General features: G+C 48.5%; 1 protein-coding gene across 1 annotated transcript in view; it reads left to right on the top strand.

Annotated features, from left to right (window-relative positions):
* LOC142250288 (class I histocompatibility antigen, F10 alpha chain-like) overlaps positions 1 to 23,708 on the top strand; it is a 35,858-nt gene extending 12,150 nt beyond the window's left edge. Inside the window, exons 4-7 of the mRNA XM_075322426.1 lie at positions 3,006 to 3,275; positions 6,399 to 6,491; positions 16,073 to 16,108; positions 22,563 to 23,708. Of these exons, the coding sequence (XP_075178541.1) occupies positions 3,006 to 3,275; positions 6,399 to 6,491; positions 16,073 to 16,083 (374 nt within the window). The 3' untranslated portion in view covers positions 16,084 to 16,108; positions 22,563 to 23,708. The remainder of the gene's footprint in view (positions 1 to 3,005; positions 3,276 to 6,398; positions 6,492 to 16,072; positions 16,109 to 22,562) is intronic.
* The last annotated feature ends 248 nt before the right edge of the window (positions 23,709 to 23,956 follow it).

Here is a 23,956-nt window from a genome sequence, read left to right as displayed (position 1 = left end):
AGGGAATCAAACATTAGCATTTTCCTATATATGGTGAAGCCAGTGCAGTACTGGCACTATCGGGCACATTGTGTACATACCATTAGTGGGCAGCTCGGGTGTTTAGGCTGTGAAATTCAACTTTATAAAGTTTGAAAATTCATGCACTTTTTGATTGACGTGTGCACCTCGCTGCTAATGTCCGGGCGGGTTATGTACGTGTATCCCCCCCTCCCGCCGCCTGTTCCTCCCTCTTACTGGCCGTATGTAAATTTCTAATCTTTAGTTACACGGCGTCGGAGTAAGCGCCTGAGCATAACGCTCATCTCCGGCGCCGTCTTTCTGAAGCCCACAGTAATATGGTGCATGAGAGGGCGGTGCATGCTCCCTCGCTTCTTCAGATCTGTTGTGACCGCGGGAGCGCGCGCGGTCACAACAGGACTGGAGAACAGCTGATCTTACCGATTAGCTGCAGCAGACGATGTCGTAGGAGATGTCTGCTGCAGCTAATCAGGGTAAGATCAGCTGTTCTCCAGTCCTGTTGTGACCATGCGCGCTCCCGTAACAACAGACCTGAAGAAGCGAGGGCGCATGCGCCGCCCTCTCATGCACCGCCCTCTCATGCACCATAATACTGTGGGCTTCAGAAACACGGCGCCGGAGATGAGCGCTATGCGCAAGCGCTAACTCCGACGCCGTGTAACTGAAGATTAGAAATTTACATACGGCCAGTGAGAGGGAGAAACAGGCGGCGGGGGGGGCGGGAATACACGTGCATAACCCGCCCGGACATTAGCAGCGAGGTGCACACGTCAATCAAAAAGTGCATGAATTTTCAAACTTTATAAAGTTGAATTTCACAGCCTAAACACCCGAGCTGCCCACTAATGGTATGTACACAATGTGCCCGATAGTGCCAGTACTGCACTGGCTGCACCTTATATAGGAAAATGTTGACGTTTGGTTCCCTTTAATGAATTCTTTAAAAGAATCCCAAGCCCTTTTCTAAACAGCTTTCATTTTTGTTCCAAACATGTCGTGCTTTATCAGTTTCCAAATTTCCGGAAGCACAAAAATGCCTTCCTTCAGTTTTGCTTTGGACAGTTCTTTAAACTTGGTACACAAGTACTTAAATTTCTTTCCTTCTTTCGGTAGAGCTTTTACAATCTGCTTCATCAGTCCAAGATTAATGTGTAGTGATGTAAGTAGAACTTTAGAGTAATCAACTAAACTTTCCCCAACTATGTTCTTGAGTCCAGGTTGGGAAAATGTTCATGTGCCGCCTCCGTGTCAGCAGCCTGGCTGCTCGGATCCGGATTCGCGGTGGCTCGAGGGGTCTCCGGACCTGGGGATCGTGCGGCCACTCAAATGACAGGGTGTATTTACAGGGGATTGTGTTAAAGTTCGTGACGCCACCCGTGGTATGTGGTCATTTGGAGTACCACCTCTGCAGTCGGGAGTACCCGGGGTGATGGAATGGGGCAGCCAGGTGTTAGAACCCTCCACGGGTAGGGGGGATGTCCCGGGACTCGGTGATGGTGTTTGGGGGTGCCGTGGGGAACGAAGGGGTCACTTTTGTGCTCACTCAGTCCATTAAGCTGACACCGACAACTGGATAAACCAAAGTTCTGGACACTGCTGCCGCTGAGGGGAGCTAGTTCGGGTCCCGTCCCCAATGGTGCTGCCTGGTGATCCATGACCTTCCTCCTGGCACTAAGCTTGCTTCTCTGGTGGTCCCGGTAGTATGGAACTTACCGGGTCCCGCTCCCCACTATGGCTAAGTGTGGGAGCTTGCTCTCAGGGTTCACGCTTGGGATTTTCTGGACCGTTTTAGTGGAAAGTTCTATCCCCTCGTTGCACTAGTAGCCCGATTTTGGAGCGAGTGGAGAGCGGATCTTGAAGGCTCCGTTCTTGTTGGGTAAATTGTCAGGTTGCCTGAAGCTACTCCCTGACCTACGGTCCATGTACCCCGTCGTGCCCTGGTCCCAGGCCGGTGATGGTGCAAGGCCGCCGACTGTCCTCCTCGACAGTTCCGCGCCCCTTGCCACGATCTCCAGCTCCTCTAGGCCCAGACCACAGTCTGCCACCTAGATATCTTCCTAGGAGCCCTGCTCCTGACCTCCTCACTCCTTCACTTCCAACACACTTCTCTCTCTACTCCTGACCTCCCCTAACCAACCCCCCAAGTGGGCGACCCTATTCCACTCAGGCCGTCCACTGGTGTGTCTGGTGGGTGTGGTGCAGAGTGTACCTAGGATTTTGATTAGCTGATGTAGGCAACACCATATAGTTGGGGACCCGTAACCAAGGAGGAGGTGGATACTGCACGGGAGGGCAGATTGTGCAATACCCTGTGACAACCTGATAGTCCAGGGGCGTCACATTCATATTGGCCAATTTTTTTGGCTCCAGTGATGAGACCTATCCCGGCTGTCCTATTCACATAAAAAGTAGGGGTAGTTTGTGTTTCCTTGCTGCACAAGCAGCAAAGTGAGAACTTTCAGATCACCACTTATTGACCATCTTTGATCCTCGTAGTTAAGTTTCTTGAAAATAAAGTTTAAATTCTCATAGCTTTTCCTCACTTGCACAGAATTCCCTACAGGAACTGAAGCATACTCGCTGCCATTGTGCAGTCGCACGATAGATCGTCCTGTGTGACGCCCGCATTAGTCTAGAGCCTAAAAGTTCTGCAGAATTTTTAGGAAGGTCCAAGTCCCTGAATAAATCATTTCATTCACAATAGCCAATTACAGCACAGCAGCCATTAATTTTTAAACAATGTAATGACGCCAACATCAACAGCCAAAAGTCATGCAACGGGGTCAAAGTATGGTGCGAGAAAAAACCTATGGAGTCAGTGTTTGTGAAAAACTGTACATGATGGAATTTTTTTGATGTTTTTACTGAGCAATCAAAAGTATATAAAAAAACCCTCTTACTTTTCAAATAATTTTACCCTCGCAGACTTCTGTCATCTTTGGTACAATCAAACTGTAAATATATCTTATGTCTGTCACTCTCAGTTCGGCCTCGGGTGAAGGTGTCCGGTCAGGAGAAAGGTGACACCATGAAGCTTCACTGCCAGGTGTACGGATTTCACCCCCGAGCTGTGGATGTGAGGTGGATGAACAGGGAGGACGAGGTTCCCTCATATGAGACCACACACGTCCTCCCCAATCCTGACGGCACCTATCAGATCAGGGTCAGCGCGGAGGTGACCCCCAAAGAGGGCGACAGATACGCCTGTAATGTGGATCACAGCAGCCTGGAGGAGCCACTCCTCGTACAATGGGGTGAGTGTGATCTAAAACTGGTAAACTTCCAAGTTGGTCATCTGGGAACTGATTAGTTATGATGCCCTGTAAATTTTTCCATAATGATGCCCGTTTTTCCAAACTACATCCATTTCATGCACCCACTACTTCACAATACACAACTTCTGAATGTGTGCTTAGATGCCCATGATCCGTCTCATGATGAAGCAGTGCCAGCGTCACACAGAAGAAAGCTTATGCTTTCCAAGACCTTTCATTACTGAGCTTCAGAGCTGAGGAGATGTCACTTCTTCATCTGTTTGGCTCCATACCAGGAGAATAAGCAACAGTGGTATAACCAAGAAAGACTGACAAAGGTCTATATGTCTTAATTGGTGTTATTGATACGTTGTCTACATGACTTGTTTATATACATCACTTTTGATACCAATTCAACTATAGACACAGTTTGCTGTAGTGAGGAAAGCCCACTTAATTGACATGGTGCAGTTTTCCAGAAGCATAAGCTGGGGACAATGTACGGGCACTACAATGTACGGGCACTAAAAGGACTTATTTGCAATTTCTAGTTCAGCAACACTCACTGCGTTTGACACCATGGGTGTTTTCCAGAGACAAAATTGGCACTACACCCATAGATGAACTCCCACAGGGGTGTAATTTCCAAAATGTAGTCACTTGAGCGGGTTTGTATTCTTCTGGCACTTAGGTATTCTGGAAATGGAGTCCACAAACTATTCTAGGAAAATCTATGCTCCAAAAATCAAATGACGCTCCTTCCCTCCCAAGCCCTGTGCTGCAGCCAAACAGTACAGTCACTTGTGGGGTATTGCTACGTTCAGGAGAAATTGTGTAACACATTATGGGGCCCTTTTTACATATTCCCCTTGAGAAAATTGGAAATCTTGGGTTAAAACAACATTTTAGTGGTAAAAATGTATTTATTTTTATCTTCACTGCTCAATAGTATAACATTTTGTGACACAACCGTGGTGGCAATATGCTCACTGTAGTCCTGGAGGAATTCATTGAGGGGTGCAATTTGTAAATGGGGTCACTTGTGGGGGGTTTCTGCTGTTCTGGCACCTCAGGGGCTCTGCCAATGACACCCGCAAACCATTCCAACTAAATTTGTACTTCAATACGGCAGTCCTGTTACATGGTGTCTAGCTCAAAACTTGCCAAGTGTCAGGACTACTTCTGATGCTGTTCACACAGCTCACAATGCTGCTTCTGAGTTGCACAGATAAGTTTGGGCGTCGACCAGCTGTGCTCTTGTAGTTCGGGCTTGCAGGAGTTAATTTTTACTAGTCTGTGGATTGCTGCTTGAGGGTATGTGCGCACGTTGCTTTTTACCTGCTTTTTACCTGCTTTTTTGCTGCTTTTTCTTCTGCGCTGTTTAATGCCAAAATGGATGTGTTCTATTCAAGCAAAGTCTATGGGAATTTGGGTTTCTTGTTCACACTATGTTGTTCAAAATGCTGCCTTTTTGTGGCAGAACTTTGGTCAAAAACTCAGCTTTGCAGTGCAAAACCCAAATGGCAAAAACAATTGACATGTTGCTTCTTTGAAAAGCTGAGTTTTTGACCAAAGTTCTGCCTCAAAAAGGCAGCATTTTGAACAACATAGTGTGAACAAGAAACCCAAATTCCCATAGACTTTGCTTGAATAGAAGAACACATCCATTTTGGCATTAAACAGCGCAGAAGAAAAAGCAGCAAAAAAGCAGGTAAAAAGCAGGTAAAAAGCAACGTGCGCACATACCCTGAGTCACATGTTGCAGGAGACCTGTCACAATCTCCTCTGCTCTTTTTAAGCTGGTGGAGCCTGTTCTCCAATGCCGATGATAGCTTATGCAATCCCAGTCCTTGTGCTTTGATATCCTGTTGCTGGTGAACGTCTGTGTGCTGTTTGGTGTGTTGTGGAAATACTCTTGTTCTCTGATTATTTCCTCCCTTCCTTTAGTATCCTCCTGATCACTTATTGTCTTTGCCTCTGTGAGTGATTGCTGTTAGTCTCAGTTTTGGTTCACCCAGTCTGTTTATTTGTGTTAGATTAATCACTCCTGTGTCGGCCCTCTCCTGCGTGGAGGGAGGGGGGCCACTAGATCAGGGTTATTTAGGACGCGTCCTACATCATCCACACAGACTGACATTGCGGTCCTGCGCAGGCGCGCTTTGATCTGGCCTGCTAAGAGCAGATCAAAGTATTGTAATGCGCAGGCACGAGGAAAGGTCCACAATGCCAACCTGTGTGGATGACGTAGGACGCGTCATCCACTGGAGCCTCAGAAGAAGGAGGACGTTGATTGCGCAAAAGGGAGGAGACCAGCGACTCCCATTGGACCGGACCACCCCCTATGTGAGTATTATAAATGTCTTTTTTATGTTATACTGAGCAGCCTGGGCTCTTATATACAGTATTCTGCAATAGAAGAATATAAGAGCTCAGTGGTGATGGCTGCAGCTCATAAGGGAAAAACCTGGTCACAAGTTCCCCTTAAAAATCCATCTCTGAACAGTTTGGACTCCACCAATCCAGTCAGACAGATTGCGTCGAAATGGAGGAAATTCAAAATCATTACTACCCTCCCACGAGTGGTTCACAAACAAAGATCACTCCATAGCGTATAATAGTCCATGAAGTCACAAAGGAACCCATGGTAAACTACAAGCAACCCAAGGCCTCTCACATAAGCTAATGTTAATATTCATCAGGAAAACATTTTAACTACTTTTAGGACTTGTGTTAAAATCTGATGTAGTTTTAGGTCAATGTTATGCAAAAATATGGAAAACTAATAGAATAAAAATAAAATAAATAGAAAGCACAGAAAGGAAAAATCCAAACTGCCCATGAACAATTTTGGGGAGGGGTCCGCCAGTCTCTACAAAAAAGTTTCAGTTTATTGTTCATGGATTGTTATTTACCTTTTACCCCATTCATCATTTCAGTCCATGTTACTTTATTTCTTCCCTTTTTGCGGAACTAAACAACTTCCCAGACTCAAGTTGTTTACACTATTTGGCCTCAGAGACTCAGGATATTTCACAAGTCTTATATGTATCCAACGCTTTACGTTATTTGCATGCGAACATGGACCACGAGTCTCATCTCACAGTTCCTCATTTTACCTTTCAGAAACAAAGCAGAGCACGGTCCCGGCTGTGATCATCAGTGCGGTCGTCATAATCATCGTTGTCTTCACATCTGCTGGAATCATTATATACAAGAGTAAGTGTCAGGAATAATGAGCTCGGTGCAGGATGTGACACTGATGGAGATCTGCTCTAGGGGACTGAAAGACCTGTCAATCACCTGGAGTGGGGCGCAGAGACTAGATATGTCTCTTTATAGTCCCTGGCGCTGAGACTTGTCATATCTCTCCCTATGAGTCCCAGCTTGGAAAGTAGAGACTAGTCATGTCTTTCTCTATAGCTGCCGTCCTTGAGCAGGGCACATTCGCTACACATGTCTATCACTTGGCCTCCTGGCCTGGAGTGCAGAGACTAGTTATGTCTCTATGGTTTCCATCCTGGAACGCAGACATTAGTCATGTCTCTCTCTATGGTTCTCGGCCTGCATCAGGGTATGAAGACTAGACATGTCTCTCTGTATGGTCCCTGGCATGGAGCAAGGCACAGAGACTTGTTATGTCTCTCCCTATCATTCCTAGCTTGGAGAACAGGGACTAGTAATGTCTCTTCCTATAGTTCCCAGCCTGGAGCAGAACGTGTAGGCTAGACATGTCTCTCACTTGGATTCCTGACATGGAGCACAGAGAGTAGTCATATCTCGCTCTTTGGTTTCTGGCCTAGAGTGCAGAGACGAGCCATGTTTCTTTCTATGGTTCCCAGCCTGGAGCACAGAGATTAGGCATGTCTCTCCCTATGGTACCCAGCATGGAGCAAGGTGAGGAGGCTAGTCAGGTCTCTCTCTGTTGTCATAGGCATTAAGAATGGCGTACGCACCAGTCATGTCTCTCCCCCTATGGTTCCTGACCTGGAGAAAGGAGCAGAGTCTAGTCATGTCTCTCCGTATGTTCTCTGGCCTGGACTGGTGAGGCTAATCATATCTCTTCTTCTATGGTTTCCAGTCTTGAGCATGGAGACTAGTCATGTCTCTCTGTATGGTTCCCGGACTGGAGCAGAGTGAGGAGACTAGTTATGTCTCTCCTTATGGCTCCCAGCCTAGAGCAGGGTGAGGAGACTAGTCATGTCTCTCCCTATGGTTCCCAGGCTGGAGCGTGGAGACTAGCCATGTTTATCCCTATGGTTCCCAGGCTGGAGCGTGAAGACTAGTCATGTATTCCCTATGGTTCCCAGGCTGGAGAGCGGAGACTAGCTATGCCTATCCCTATGGTTCACAGGCTGGAGTGTGAAGACTAGCCATGTCTCTCCCTATGGTTCCCAGGCTGGAGCATGGAGACTAGCCATGTCTATCCATATGGTTCTCAGGCTGGAGCATGGAGACTATTCATGTCTCTCCCTATGGAGACTAGTCATGTCTCTCCCTATGGTTCCCAGACTGGAGCGTGGAGACTAGCCATGTTTATCCCTATGGTTCCCAGGCTGGAGCGTGAAGACTAGTCATGTATTCCCTATGGTTCCCAGGCTGGAGAGCGGAGACTAGCAATGCCTATCCCTATGGTTCACAGGCTGGAGTGTGAAGACTAGTCATGTCTCTCGCTATGGTTCCCAGGCTGGAGCATGGAGACTAGCCATGTCTATCCATATGGTTCTCAGGCTGGAGCATGGAGACTATTCATGTCTCTCCCTATGGTTCTCAGGCTGGAGCGTGAAGACTAGTCATGTCTCTCTCTATGGTTCCCAGGCTGGAGCATGGAGACTAGCCATGTCTATCCCTATGGTTCCCAGGCTAGATCGTGGAGACTAGTAATGTCTATCCCTATGATTCCAAGGCTGGAGCATGGAGACTAGTCATGTCTCTGAATATGGTCCCCATCTTTTAATCTATGTTTTCTCTAAAACTCCAGAGCATTTCACAATAAAACATACGTGGCTGCAATAGTGGAAGCATGAATGTAATGACTGGTTCCTGGTCATAAGCTGCCTCTTATATCAGTTGTCAGATGTCAATGTTAGCTTCCAGCAGAAATAATGTATATGTGGGGAATTTCTGTGATTAAAAATGTGGTTTTCAGCCCTTAAAGGGAACCTGTCACCACTCACCAGGTTTTTCCTCTATGACCTGTGGCCATCACCAGTAAGCTCTTATATACAGCACTTCAGAATCCTGTATATAAGAGCCCAAGCCGATCTGTAGAACGTAAAAACCACCTTTATAATACTCACCTAGTGGGCAGTCCAGTCCGACGGATGTCGCTGCTTGTGGTCCTCCATCTTGTGTGATTGCCGTCTTTCGGCTCAGCCCCATGTGCATGACGCGTCCTGCGTCATTCACAGAGTGGTCTCCATTGTGCTCCTGTGCAGGCGCACTTTGATCTGCCCAGCTGAGGGCAGAGTAAAGTATTGTAATGCACAGGTACAAGAAAAAGGTCAAGACCCCGGGCATGTGTGGCGCCCCTGAGGCTTCAGTCGCCACAGAGTATTGCACCTGATTTTAGGTGTAATGCTAAACTTGGTTCCTGAGGAGGTCAGTACCGGTGTCACCACATACACACTCAAATACACACTAGGTTGCCCCTGTTCCCATTGGGAACTGGGCTAGGGTCGGGTAATAAAGGGGTTGCCGACAGAGTGGCATTTACAGGATGCCCTTCAACAGGGGCCCCATTCCCACTAGCTTAGGACCTGGATGAGGGGAGGTGCAGCCAGCAGGGGGAGTTAGGAGCCAACACAACAGTTAGAGAGTTCTCCAGCAGGAGAGGAAGGGAGCAGATGTGTCTCACGGGTGCTTCGGTCGGAAGGAGGAGAAGTTCACACGGTCGCCGAAGGGAAAGTGAATCTGCTTCCTCGGGACCGGCGCCACTCAGGGCGGCAGCACCCTAGGGAAGATCATACTTCACGTTGGTTTTCCAAAATCTGCCTGGACAGGGTTAGTTTCAAGCTTCCCTTTCCCCTCAGTGCCCTAAAGCACAGTGCCATATAGGATCCGGGGCCTCGCCACAAGCCGGACCCCACATCGGAACCGCGGCACCTGCAGATAAGGGACAAGAGTGCTACTCGTGAAAACCCGGGTCCCCACGTAACTTCAAGCCTGGGGATCCACAGACAGGCGCATTAAGGAGGGAACCCACCGAACACCACACACACTGGGCTCACCTCTCGAAGAATTCGGGTTCGGCGGAGCCCATCACAGCAAGTGACAGGTATTACCCGAGTGAGCGGCATAGCACAAAAAGTGAGTAAGAACATCTGGACCCGCAGCAATAGACTCTGACTCTTTATTACCAGCGCTGCCACCTTGCGCCTTGGCGCCCGCCATTACTACTCCTCTCATCATCCTCCCCGGGGCCCGCTTCACCTGTGGGGAGCAATACCACCCCTGGCTGCTACTACCAGCTGCCCTGAAGGACAGCGACAGCAGCGGCGGCTAAGTCCTTGGCCGCATACCACAGATGGCATCACTATAAACATCCCATCCATTCCACTACTACCGCCATCATCTCTCCCCCGAGCCATCTTCAGTACCACTCGGGGCAACGGATCCGGGCCAGGTCCCCGGGGTTAACGTCTGTCGACGGCCCGGCGACGAGTAGGTTAAGGTTAACCCCTGCCTGCCTCGTGGGGTGCTACACAGGCGCACTACAATACTTTGATCTGCCCTCATCCAGGAAGATCAAAGTGCGCAGGAGTGCAATAGTGGTCTCTGCGTGGATGATACAAATGTCATGCACACGGGGCTTGGCAGGAGGACAGCAATGTCACAAGATCGAGGAGGTGCCGGGTTGAGAGCAGCGACACCCATTGGACTGGACATAGCCCTAGGTATTATAAAGGTGTTTTTTACATTCTACAGAGCGACCTTGGCATATTCTGGAATGCTGTATATAAGAACCTACTGGTGGTGGCCTCAGCTCATAAGGGAGAAAACTAGAGACAGTGTGGTGGGCACAGGGCAGGCAGCGGTTGTAGTCATGGTTGCAGGCGACGACAGGCCGCAGCACAGCCGGTCATTAACCCCTTCCCTTCCCGTTGCCGCACCACACACAGGATGACTCCGTAAAAGTCCAGACGAAAACACATTCTTGTTCACTGACAATAAAGCTGAGGCAGGGTTTCTTCTTGAAAACAAACATTCTTTCTTCCGCTCCTGCACTTCTTCAATCCGCTTCACACCGGCACCGTTACATATTCCATTCAGTTTCCTTCCATATTTGCTTCCAATAACCAATTTAGCAGCTGTCTGTTCTCCTGGCACATGGGTTCCGTACGACACCGCTAGGCCCCTCATCCTATTGCTCAATATCACTCTTGCACCATCCGGATCATTAAGTCTCTTGGACCACTCCATCCCATCCACAGGGACCGCTTCAGAGTTTGGAGGACCACTAGGGACAACACTTCCCTGTCCATGCTCAGGCCAAGAACCAGACAAACCCTCCAGTCTTGCAATAGGATTCTCCGGGTATTTCTGACCAGGGAAAACCAGACGCCAATTCCCAAACCAACCGGACTACACCCCGTTCCTGGGGATGCAGTTTGCCAATCCATTTACACAGGATGCCATGCAGCCGCGGCCGCAGGGGTGACAATTAGTACAGAAGGCCCAAATTGTCTGAATCTGATCCTATCTGTACACTACTAATGCTGGGGACTCTCCTGTTCCCACCCCTCTAGCGCTTCCATTTATATAACCTACTCTCCTCCCATTTCTCTCTCCCTGCCCACCCAGGTGCCAGGACAGCCGTGCTACAACACTGCCACCTGGTGGCTTTTTATACAATTCACATGTACATTATATATTACACTTATATTTTACACATTATTATACTTAGAGCGTCTGTGTGCTGGCTACTTCTGCAGAGGTAGTCTTAACCCTTAACCCCCCCTACAAAAGGTTCCCTTTAAATAGAAATAGTATAGAAATTAGCACATACGTTTGTTTCATATAATGCTACATTGTTCCACTGATCCCCATTTTCTTCTGTTTTGATGGTCACTTGGTCCTCCACCTTGACACCAACTTATCCAATAATTGGCCAAGGCGGGTCACTTATTAGCTGTGCATTTTCCGTTATGTCCTGAGCAGGATTAGGAGGGGGAGTGTCACAATTATTTTTTATAATGGTGTGAGAAGTTTTACAAATATTTTTTTAAACTTAGAACTTTTATATGGCAACGTCTCCCGACAAAACTCTACTCTTTGATGGGGAAATCCGTATATATATGTAAGTCGTGTGCAGGGTGGGCTCCCCAGTATACAGCAAATCCACGCACCAGGAAAGGGACTCTAGGCAGCTGGATTGATAAATGATTGTTTTACTTTACCAAAACAGAAAAACATGCATAAAACAGAAAGAATAGAACAATATATTTACAAGGCCAAACGCTGACACCCTGTGCTGCGCCACCCATAATGGCGATTTATGCCTCCTTCTCACCAACCTTGGCCTAACCAAGGTACTGTCTAAACAATTGCCTAACACCTGGTAATCCCTCTGGGAAGCAGGAGTTAGGCGGGCTTTGCACACTGCGACATCGGTGGGGTCAAATTGAAAATGACGCACTTCCGGCATCGCATGCGACATCGCAGTGTGTAAAGTCTCGATGATAACGAGCGCAAAATCGTCGTAATCGTATCATCGGTGCAGCGTCGGCGTAATTCATAATTACGCTGACGCGACGGTCCGATGTTGTTCCTCGCTCCTGCGGCAGCACACATCGCTGTGTGTGAAGTCGCAGGAGCGAGGGACATCTCCTACCGGCGTCACTGCGGCTTCCGTAGGATATGCGGAAGGAAGGAGATGGGCGGGATGTTTACATCCTGCTCATCTCCGCCCCTCCGCTCCGATTGGCCGCCTGCCGTGTGACGTCGCAGTGACGCCGCACGACCCGCCCCCTTAACAAGGAGGCGGGTCGCCGGCCACAGGGACGTCGCACGGCAGGTGAGTGTGTGTGTGAAGCTGGCGTAGCGATAATTTTCGCTACGCCAGCTATCACCACATATCGCTGCTGCGACGGGGGCGGGCACTATCGCACTCGGCATCGCAGCATCGGCCTGCGATGTCGTAGTGTGCAAAGCCCGCCTAAGTGTGTGTGTGTGTGTGTGTGTGTGTGTGTGTGTGTGTGTGTGTGGTGTGTGTGGTGTGTGTGCGTGGTGTGTGTGTGGTGTGTGTGCGTGGTGTGTGTGTGTGTGTGTACACGCCCTACCAGTGGTGCAGCACAAGAGTTCACAACTTATCTACCGAAACATAAACAAATCCCTGAATACCCTTAATTGCTGAAGCCTCACAGAGAAGGCAGATGGTAAAAGTGGGGAGGCGAACCAGACAGCTCAGCAACACAGTCATGGATATCTTCTAGAGCAGGGGTGGGGAACCTTTTTTCAGCCGGGGGCCATTTGGAAATTTCTACCAACCTTCGGGGGCCGCACAAAATTATCAGTGTGAAAATTACCCGGCTATATTTGGTCAATTAACTCACCCCTACTGTGGCGGCCGGAGCGGCTTCTCTTTGGTGCGGCTGTGATGTTGGATGATACTAATCATGTTTCTTCTCACAACTGCTTTTCTGTCTCGGTCTGAAGCGCAGTCAACTCTTTGTGATAATAATATTTGATAAATCATATACAACACATAGGAGACACTGGAGGCACGCACAACACATAGGAGACACTGGAGGCACACACAACACATAAGAGACACTGGAGGCACACACAACACATAGGAGACACTGGAGGCACACACAACACATAGGAGACACTGGAGGCACACACAACACATAGGAGACACTGGAGGCACACACAACACATAGGAGACACTGGAGGCACACACAACACATAGGAGACACTGGAGGCACACACAACACATAGGAGACACTGGAGGCACACACAACACATAGGAGACACTGGAGGCACACACAACACATAGGAGACACTGGAGGCACACACAACACATAGGAGACACTGGAGGCACACACAACACATAGGAGACACTGGAGGCACGCACAACACATAGGAGACACTGGAGGCACGCACAACACATAGGAGACACTGGAGGCACGCACAACACATAGGAGACACTGGAGGCACACACAACACATAGGAGACACTGGAGGCACACACAGCACATAGGAGACACTGGAGGCACACACAGCACATAGGAGACACTGGAGGCACACACAACACATAGGAGACACTGGAGGCACACACAACACATAGGAGACACTGGAGGCACACACAACACATAGGAGACACTGGAGGCACACACAACACATAGGAGACACTGGAGGCACACACAACACATAGGAGACGCTGGAGGCACACACAACACATAGGAGACACTGGAGGCACACACAACACATAGGAGACACTGGGACTGCTCTATATACATTACAGGAGTCACTGAAGGCACATACATCACTGGAGGGGCTGGGGGCATATACATCACATTGAAAACGCTGGGACTGACATATACACAACAGAAAGGAAACGCTGGGACTGCTGTATATACACATCACAGGAGACACTGGAGGCACATACATCTCATGAGGAGCTATATATGCTCCCAGCCCCTCCTGTGATGTAAATGCCCACAGCCCCTCCTGTGTTGTGTATGTCCCCAGTGTCTCCTGTGATGTATATGCCCCCAGCATCTCCAATGTGATGTATAAGTCACAGGAGACGCTGAAGGCAAACAACACAAGAGGGGCTGGGGGGCATACACATAACAGGAGATGCTGGGGGGCATACACAACGCAAGAGGTGCTGGGGGCATACACAACGCAAGAGATGCTGGGGGGCATACACATAACAGGAGACACTGGGGGGCATACACAACACAAGAGGGGCTGGGGGGCATACACAACGCAAGAGGGGCTGGGGGGCATACAGAAAAAAAGAAGGGCTGGGGGACATACACATCATAAGAGGAGCTGGGGGCAAAGACATCACTGAGGGGGGCACAGACATCACTGGGGGAACACAACACTGGGGGTGATGCACAGCATTGGGAGGGCACACAGCACTGCCCCCCAGTAATGTCAGGGCTCTGCACACAGCACCTGCAGAGCCCTGACATTACTGGGGAGCCACAAACCTGAGGTGATACACAGCATGGGGTGAGGGACACAGCACTGATCGTTGCACACAACTCTGGGGGGAGGGTACACAAAGTACTGGACGAGGAGCAGAGTGCAGGCGCGCGCACACAGCGCCGGAGACAGTGCAGGCCGGACGGCAGAGGGGCGGGCAGATCGCTCTGAAGTTGAAAGGTGCGGTCACACCACACGACAGGACATAGGTGCGGGCACATCGCTCCGAGGGCAGAGGGGGCACATCGCTCCGGAGGGCAGAGGGGCGGGCAGACCGCACGAGGGGAAAAAGGGGCAGGCAGATCGCTCCGGAGGGCAGAGGGGCGGGCACACCGCACGAGGGGAAAGAGGGGTGGGCAGATCGCTCCGGACGGCAGAGGGGCGGGCACACCGCACGAGGGGAAAGAGGGGCGGGCACATCGCTCCGGAGGGCAGAGGGGCGGGCACACACGCAGCACGAGGGGATAGAGGGGCAGGCACACACTGCTGATTACGCTACTGGACAGCGGGAGAGCCCATTGGTTCTCCCAAACAGTGCATGTGGTCATTTAAAGGGCTGGCGGCCCCAGCACTGCAGCCCCCGGGAATGTGCCCGGGGGCCGCATAAAAGGTCATGGCGGGCCGCATGCGGTTCCCCTCCCCTGTTCTAGAGCAACAGTCAATGCAAACGTGTGGCGCTGTCCCTTTAAGGTTTTAAATGTAACTGAGACCTGACACAGCAGAGCCGGCAAGTCTCACTGTGTGTATATAGTCAGCCTAACCAGAACAGATAGCATAAAGTGTAGCGTGCACCCGGTCCTGAGCCCAGCCTACCGTACCCGGGTATTACGGTGTACAGCTGCCATAACCAGAGACTTAAAAATTGTCTCACGGTGGCCAGTATAGCCAGCAACTGCAGAATGGTGATCTCCGGCACAGGATGCTGCTCACTTGCATCGCGGTCCTCCTCACTAAACTCTAACACGAGTGTTCTCCCAATTCACTTAAGTGTTTCTGCGGCAGCTCCTTTTCGTTATGCACACCTCTCGCTTTCCCTTCAGCTCACACACAGCGCCTCCTCAGGTCTCCAAGGTATGCACACCAGTGACTATGTAAGGGGAATACATGAAATAGCAGAAACTGCTGTGTGAATACTGACTTCAAAAATCCAATAGCTATATGTAAGAGTTTTAGTTTTTTTAGGTTTTTGCACCCAGTTCGGACTTAGAATGGTGTTCCAAACGTTATTCCTTATTTATTCCTTTATTCCTTATTTATTCCTCAGGTCTCCAAGTCCACTGTTGAGATGTTGCTATAGTAACCAAAGTCAAATGCAGATTCAAAACAGCGGCCTCTTGTGGCTGGTCAGTAACAATGCATACACTAGACAGTAAATACCATAAGCATTTTGCATTCACAATGGATAAAGGTCATTAATACGCTCTCACCCTATCACATATATCCACTGCTGGGTAATATAATTTATAGGTAGAGCTCTGTAGATCCATGTGGCCTCTGTATCGTTACAGTGGCATACTTTGGTATTGTGCTATCACCCCATCAGAAAAAAGGCCCCGTTATTGCTTTTTACCATCTGCATTCTAGAATTTACTGTCAAAGAAGGTTTTCTGTCATTAATGTCATCTCTGCTTATTTCAGAAAGGAAGTAGAGTTACAGCGGGGTCAGTGGTGACGGTGAGTGTTTCATATGCTGTAGCGCCTCTCTGAGGTGACGCCATTTGTAATATTGATTGAAGAGGCTCATATATCATTGTAGTGGTGTCAGGACACGGCTCAGGGCTCTATAGATCGGCCTCCTCACTGTTTACTCAGTGGCTTTTGGTCTATATAGGGCTGCAGGAGCCAACAGGCCAGTTGTCATGGCGGCCTCTGTATCCTTGGGCGGTGACATGACCACGGTGTGTATATGCTATCTATATATATAATTGCCTTATTCTGTCTGTCTGTCTTGCTCCAAAATTGTGTCACCGTGACAGTGTCGTTAGCGTGACAACCGTCGGATTGGCCGCTGGGCTCTGCCTGGCCCCGCCCCCCCCCCTGCACGGATTGGCCACTCGCCCCGGCACTCCGCACGCATCGCCCGCTCCAGCGTACACCAGCTCCCGGTACACATGTGCAGGGAGCCGGCATACGCTGCGGTCAATAATGAAGTGTCATGCAGCGGTGAAAAAGTTAAAGACACTGCAAGACACTTCATTATAGGCAGCGGGCACCCCCAGAAGAGAGAAGACAGAAGAGAGAAGACCCCGCAGTCATACTCACCAGACGCCGACCGGCTCCCAGGTGAACGCATCAAGGTCCTACAGCGGCGGAACACACACGCACACACATAAGAACAGACACACACACATCAGATCACACTCACTCTCACACACACCTCACACACACATCAGATCGCATCCACACACTCACAACATCCAGTGATATCGCTTACTTCTCGGCGGTGATACTGTGCGTGCAGTGACCTTCCAGGACCTGCCGGAGGATCACATGGCCGTAAGCATGTGGTATCTCCGGATGTTGTGAGTGTGTGAGCGCGTATGTGCGATATCGTCAGTGTGTGTGTGCGTGTATGCGATCGGATGTGTGCGTGTATGCAATCGGATGTGTGCGTGTATGCGATCGGATGTGTGCGTGTATGCGATCGGATGTGTGAGTGTCGGCAGAAGGCACAGGAGCACGGCGTGCAGCACAGCTGCTAGGACCGCCCACAGGAGGGCACAGGGAGAAGTGGGGTGTGAGTGTATGCGATCAGATGTGTGCGTGTATACTGTCTGATGTGTGACTGTGGAGCACGATGGGGAGTGTGCAGCATGGGGGATGGAGCACGATGGGGGGTGCGAAGCATAGGGGATGGAGCACGATGGGGGGTGCGCAGCATGGGGGATGGAGCACGATGGGGGGTGCGCAGCATGCGGGATGGAGCACGATGGGGGGTGCGCAGCATGGGGGATGGAGCACAATGGGGGGTGCGCAGAATAAGGAATGGAGCACGATGGGGGTGCGCAGCATGGGGGATGGAGCACGATGGGGGGTGCGCAGCATGCGGGATGGAGCACGATGGGTGCGCAGCATGGGGGATGGAACACGATGGGGGGTGCGCAGAATAGGGGATGGAGCACGATGGGGGGTGCGCAGCATGGGGGATGGAGCACGATGGGGGGTACGCAGCAAGGGGGATGGAGCACGATGGGGGGTGCGCAGCATGGGGGATGGAGCACGATGGGGGGTGCGCAGCATGGGGGATGGAGCACGATGGGGAGTACAGCATGGGGGATGGAGCACGATGGGGGGTGCGCAGCATGGGGGATGGAGCACGATGGGGGCTGCAGCATGGGGGATGGAGCACGATGGGGAGTGCACAGCATGGGGAATGTAGCACGATGGGGGGTGCGCAGCATGGGGGATGGAGCACAATGGGGAGTGCGCAGCATGGGGGATGGAGCACGATGGGGAGTGCGCAGCATGGGGGATGGAGCACGATGGGGGGTGCGCAGGATGGGGGATGGAGCACGATGGGTGCGCAGCATGGGGGATGAAGCACGATGGGGGGTGCACAGCATGGGGGATGGAGCACGATGGGGAGTGCGCAGCATGGGGGATGGAGCACGATGGGGGTGCACACCTCCCCCCAAAACACACACCGCCACATGCGCACCGCACAACACACCACACACACACTGGGAACCACAAACACCGTCCTACACAGACACCCACACACACAGACAACGCCGCACACACACAACACCCAACACACAAACATCGCGGCATATACAAATATACGCACATACCGCGCAACACACACACATTGCACAAAACATACCTCCCCCCAAAACACACACATGCACCCCACACAAATCGCGCAACACACACAGCACCACACACACAGAACGCTGCAGACACACAGCGCTTCACAAACAACGCAACACACACACCGCAACACACAAACACCGCTCTCACACCCCCCCACACCTAGACAACACCCAGAACATTTACAGCGTCCTACACAAACACTGGCAACTACACACAACAACATCTATATATATATATATATATATATATATATATATATATATATATATATATATACAGTTAGGTCCAGAAATATTTGGACAGTGACACAAGTTTTGTTATTTTAGCTGTTTACAAAAACATGTTCAGAAATACAATTATATATATAATATGGGCTGAAAGTGCACACTCCCAGCTGCAATATGAGAGTTTTCACATCCAAATCGGAGAAAGGGTTTAGGAATCATAGCTCTGTAATGCATAGCCTCCTCTTTTTCAAGGGACCAAAAGTAATTGGACAAGGGACTCTAAGGGCTGCAATTAACTCTGAAGGCGTCTCCCTCGTTAACCTGTAATCAATGAAGTAGTTAAAAGGTCTGGGGTTGATTACAGGTGTGTGGTTTTGCATTTGGAAGCTGTTGCTGTGACCAGACAACATGCGGTCTAAGGAACTCTCAATTGAGGTGAAGCAGAACATCCTGAGGCTGAAAAAAAAGAAAAAATCCATCAGAGAGATAGCAGACATGCTTGGAGTAGCAAAATCAACAGTCGGGTACATTTTGAGAAAAAAGGAATTGACTGGTGAGCTTGGGAACTCAAAAAGGCCTGGGCGTCCACGGATGACAACAGTGGTGGATGATCGCTGCATACTTTCTTTGGTGAAGAAGAACCCGTTCACAACATCAACTGAAGTCCAGAACACTCTCAGTGAAGTAGGTGTATCTGTCTCTAAGTCAACAGTAAAGAGAAGACTCCATGAAAGTAAATACAAAGGGTTCACATCTAGATGCAAACCATTCATCAATTCCAAAAATAGACAGGCCAGAGTTACATTTGCTGAAAAACACCTCATGAAGCCAGCTCAGTTCTGGAAAAGTATTCTATGGACAGATGAGACCAAGATCAACCTGTACCAGAATGATGGGAAGAAAAAAGTTTGGAGAAGAAAGGGAAAGGCACATGATCCAAGGCACACCACATCCTCTGTAAAACATGGTGGAGGCAACGTGATGGCATGGGCATGCATGGCTTTCAATGGCACTGGGTCACTTGTGTTTATTGATGACATAACAGCAGACAAGAGTAGCCGGATGAATTCTGAAGTGTACCGGGATATACTTTCAGCCCAGATTCAGCCAAATGTCGCAAAGTTGATCGGACGGCGCTTCATAGTACAGATGGACAATGACCCCAAGCATACAGCCAAAGCTACCCAGGAGTTCATGAATGCAAAAAAGTGGAACATTCTGCAATGGCCAAGTCAATCACCAGATCTTAACCCAATTGAGCATGCATTTCACTTGCTCAAATCCAGACTTAAGACGGAAAGACCCACAAACAAGCAAGACCTGAAGGCTGCGGCTGTAAAGGCCTGGCAAAGCATTAAGAAGGAGGAAACCCAGCGTTTGGTGATGTCCATGGGTTCCAGACTTAAGGCAGTGATTGCCTCCAAAGGATTCGCAACAAAATATTGAAAATAAAAATTTTTTTTTTGGGTTTGGTTTATTTGTCCAATTACTTTTGACCTCCTAAAATGTGGAGTGTTTGTAAAGAAATGTGTACAATTCCTACAATTTCTATCAGATATTTTTGTTCAAACCTTCAAATTAAATGTTACAATCTGCACTTGAATTCTGTTGTAGAGGTTTCATTTCAAATCCAATGTGGTGGCATGCAGAGCCCAACTCGCGCAAATTGTGCCACTGTCCAAATATTTCTGGACCTAACTGTATACAGTATATATATATATATAACAAAAATCATACATTAACTACACAATAAATTCTAGAATACCCGATGTGTTAGAATCGGGCCACCTTCTAGTGTATTATAAACCTCTTTGTATTTTCACATCTTCCGTCTCCTCTGGTGTTGAATGTGATGAGAGATTAAAGTCTATAAATGCATTTATATATCTTCTCTGCTTAGAACATGTGTGGACCCGCTCCGATTTCTATTACAAGGGTGTGAAGACCGCATCATGTATTTTCTTTTTTTTGTTCACATTTTTCACTCTGGATGTTTTTTGGTTTTGGACAAAATGCAATGGATAGTGATGGGAAGACTCGGACTGTAAAAGTCCGGATCCGCGCTGTGTCAAAAGTATACGGGTGCCTGACCCATGTTTTGATACATAGCCAAGATAAGTGCACCGCTGGGGGTTGCAGTGTGAAGCCATGGGCTTTATCTGTGCTGGGTATCATAATATGGAGGGTCCTACACCAATTTTTTTATTTATTTTTATACCACAAGAGTGACACGCAGACAGGGTCTGTGATAGCAAGCAATCAGACAGTGTCACACAGGCTGGGGGGCGTCTGACTACAACCAATCACAGATGTCAGGACTGCCGGTGGGCGGGGGAAGCAATGAATATGTATAAGGTTAATGAGCGGCCCAGAAGCAGTTACAGTCGTGCCGGAGACTCGGTAAGTATAGCCCGCTTGCTCCAATCCCCATATCCCTTCTACCACCATTTTTAAGTGCTGGATTCTGGTTCCTATAGACTTATATGGGGACGGCTGTCCTGACAGATATCGAGGATCAATTCCAGGTGGGAATTGATTTTGTTTTTAATCCAGTTTGTCCCGCCAATCCCGGATATCCCAGAATCCTCCCATCACTAGTAATAAATGGCACTATTTTTACCTGTTCATGACCGGGAAATATTTGTTAATTTTTTTTTATCTCCCCTTCATCTAAGGCCTGTTTCACACGTCAGTCAAAAACACAGACGTTTTTCACTGATGTATTAAACACGCCTATGTCCCTCCGTGTGCCGTTATTCACGCCACACGTGGGTTGTCCGTGTGCAATCCGTGAGACGTGATCGGTCACCAGTGATTGCACATGGACATAAACTCACCTCTACCCGCTCCTGTTGTCCGTGGTGCTGAAGAGTTCTGCGGTGCAGCATCTGGCTCCGGCTGACCCCCGCTGCAGCTACTTCCAGGTTGGCTGTGTCGTGCATTCGTGAATATACATGCCAGTAATTAGCCAGCCAGGAAACAGGAGAGAGCAGAAGCAGAACACAGCGTCGCTGGAGAAGGTGAGTATAAAATGCTTTTTATTTTCAGTGTCTATGTTTTTCTGGTACATGTTTCACAGATCATACCATAGTGTGGTCCGTGAGACATCAGTGATGCCAGAACAAAACGGACATGTCTCCGTGCAGTAATCATGGACACACGTGTACGCCGCACAGAGACACGGTCAGTGAAAAACCACTGATGTGTGTGCAGACCCATTGATTATAATGGGTCTGCGCATATCAGTGATTCTGGTACATATAAAAACTAGCACATACGTACCAGAATCACTGACGTCTGAAACAGGCCTAAAGGGGGCTTTACACGCAACGACATCGCTAACGAAATGTTGTTGGGGTCACGGAATTCATGACGCACATCCGGCCTCGTTAGCAACGTCGTTGCGTGTGACGCGTACGAGCGACCGCTAACAATCAAAATTATTCACCTAATAGTTGATTGTTGACACGTCGTTCTAATCCCAAATATCGTTGCTGTTGCAGGACGCAGGTTGTTCGTCGTTCCTGAGGCAGCACATATCGCTACATGTGACACCCCAGGAACGAGGAACATGACCGTACCTGCGTCCTCTGGCAACGAGGTGAGCGTCACTTTCTTTCGGCTGCTTCTCCGCCCCTCCGCTTCTATTGGGTGGCCGCTTAGTGATGTCGCTGTGACGCCGCACGAACCGCCCCCTTAGAAATGAGGCGGTTTACCGGCCACAGGGACATCGCTAGGAAAGTAAGTCCGTGTGACGGGTCCTAGCGATGTGCGCTACGTGCAGCGATTTGCCCGTGATGCACAATCGACAGGGGCTAGCGATGTCGCTGCGTGTAAAGCAGCCTTAAGAGTGATAAACTTTTTTTTTTTTATTCAATCAACATCATTATATAAGGCCTCGTATTTTTTGCAGGTTGAGTTGTAGTTTTGATTGACCATAAAATGTAAAATAAAAAAATGAAAAAAAAAAATTATACAGTCAGACACCAACAATCTATCAGTTATCACCAGAGTACTCCTTGAAATATATATTTCATGATACAGACCATTCTAACTGGAAATCTAATACAGTGATTCCTTTTCCTCAGGTACGGAAAATGCTGCAATCATATGAACCAACAACTTATAAATAATGGCTGAAAATTCAACATTGCGTTGATCGACTTGGGCTGTGGCACTAAAATCCAATCAACTCCAAACAGATGAGACCTGCTTCAGTCGTCCCCCATGTTTATATTTCATTACACTCCTTTTCTACAGTAGAAGTCAGCCCCATGCATTATACACTTTGCTCTTTGCTCTCCCTATCTATTTATTTTAATTAATACATCCTCTATTGTATTTGTTATAAAAATACAATCATATTATACAATCCTTCCATTAGCTACGTGAGGGTCAATCCAGTCTTTAGATTTTACACCGCCATCCATAGACGTCTAGTACGCGTTCATTTTTTTTCTTGACAGTATTTTGGAATTTTGCATTTATTATATTGTTTTATCTGTTTTTAATTCATTTTAAATGTATTTCATTATTTATGATGTCTTAAAGGGGTTTTCCCACGGTTTTCCGTGCTGTGATGTCTGTATACTCTTTTACTTCCCCCCCTGACCCAGGAGATGTGGTATGATCAGACCATGTCCCTGTACGGTCAGACACGGCCATTACACAGTACACAGCAGGGAAACATATATAAGATTATCTAAGTACAGGAACATTTTATATAATGTCCAATTGTGGAAATTATTATTTTTCAAAGATCTAAGGATTAAAATGAACTTTGTTTGTGGGTCAAGACCCTGTGAGCACGGCAATAATGACCATATGTTTTCCAGTCTATTCTGTTATTTCGTGATATTACCGGCTTTTGTATAAAGCGCACCTCATTCACGCCCAGGTGTGTATTTAAAGGCACCCTACCCCATTGTCATATCGATCTTTACATGTAGCTCATTTTTGAGAAAGGGTCAGTACAAACCTGAAATGCGTGAATAAAAGCTCCTTGCAGTATTACCACCTGTGGAGCTGCTCCTCTCACCGCGGCGCGGTCTACGAGAACGTCCATCTCCTACTGCTCCCAATCTAGAAGAAGATCCACTTTTTATTTAGTGACAGGTTCTCTTTAAAAGGTCTTGTGCGCTGAATAGACATGGATACAAGGATTGTATTTAGATTTCTTTTTTTCTAAAAAAGAAAATGTATCTTGGGAGTAAAAAAAAATAAACTTTGTTTTAATTACGGTAATAATGATAGAAGTTAATTTTTAGGAAATATTGATCTGAAGGCCGTGAGCAGATGTATCCTGTGAATATAATGTGGATACACAACGCTCCATCCTGTTACAAAAGTCGTGATTTATATTAAGGCTACATTCACACGAGCGTCCAATTTTTGTGGTCCGCAAAAAACGTTCCTGTTTTTCCATGGATGCATCCGTGTGACATCCGTATCTGTTCCGTATATTATCCGTCTGTCATCCGTG

The sequence above is a fragment of the Anomaloglossus baeobatrachus genome, chromosome 9 (assembly GCF_048569485.1).
Source record: "Anomaloglossus baeobatrachus isolate aAnoBae1 chromosome 9, aAnoBae1.hap1, whole genome shotgun sequence".
Taxonomy (NCBI): Eukaryota; Metazoa; Chordata; class Amphibia; order Anura; family Aromobatidae; genus Anomaloglossus; species Anomaloglossus baeobatrachus.
The sequence above is the reverse complement of the archived record's forward strand: the minus strand, read 5'-3'. Positions and strand labels throughout refer to the sequence as shown.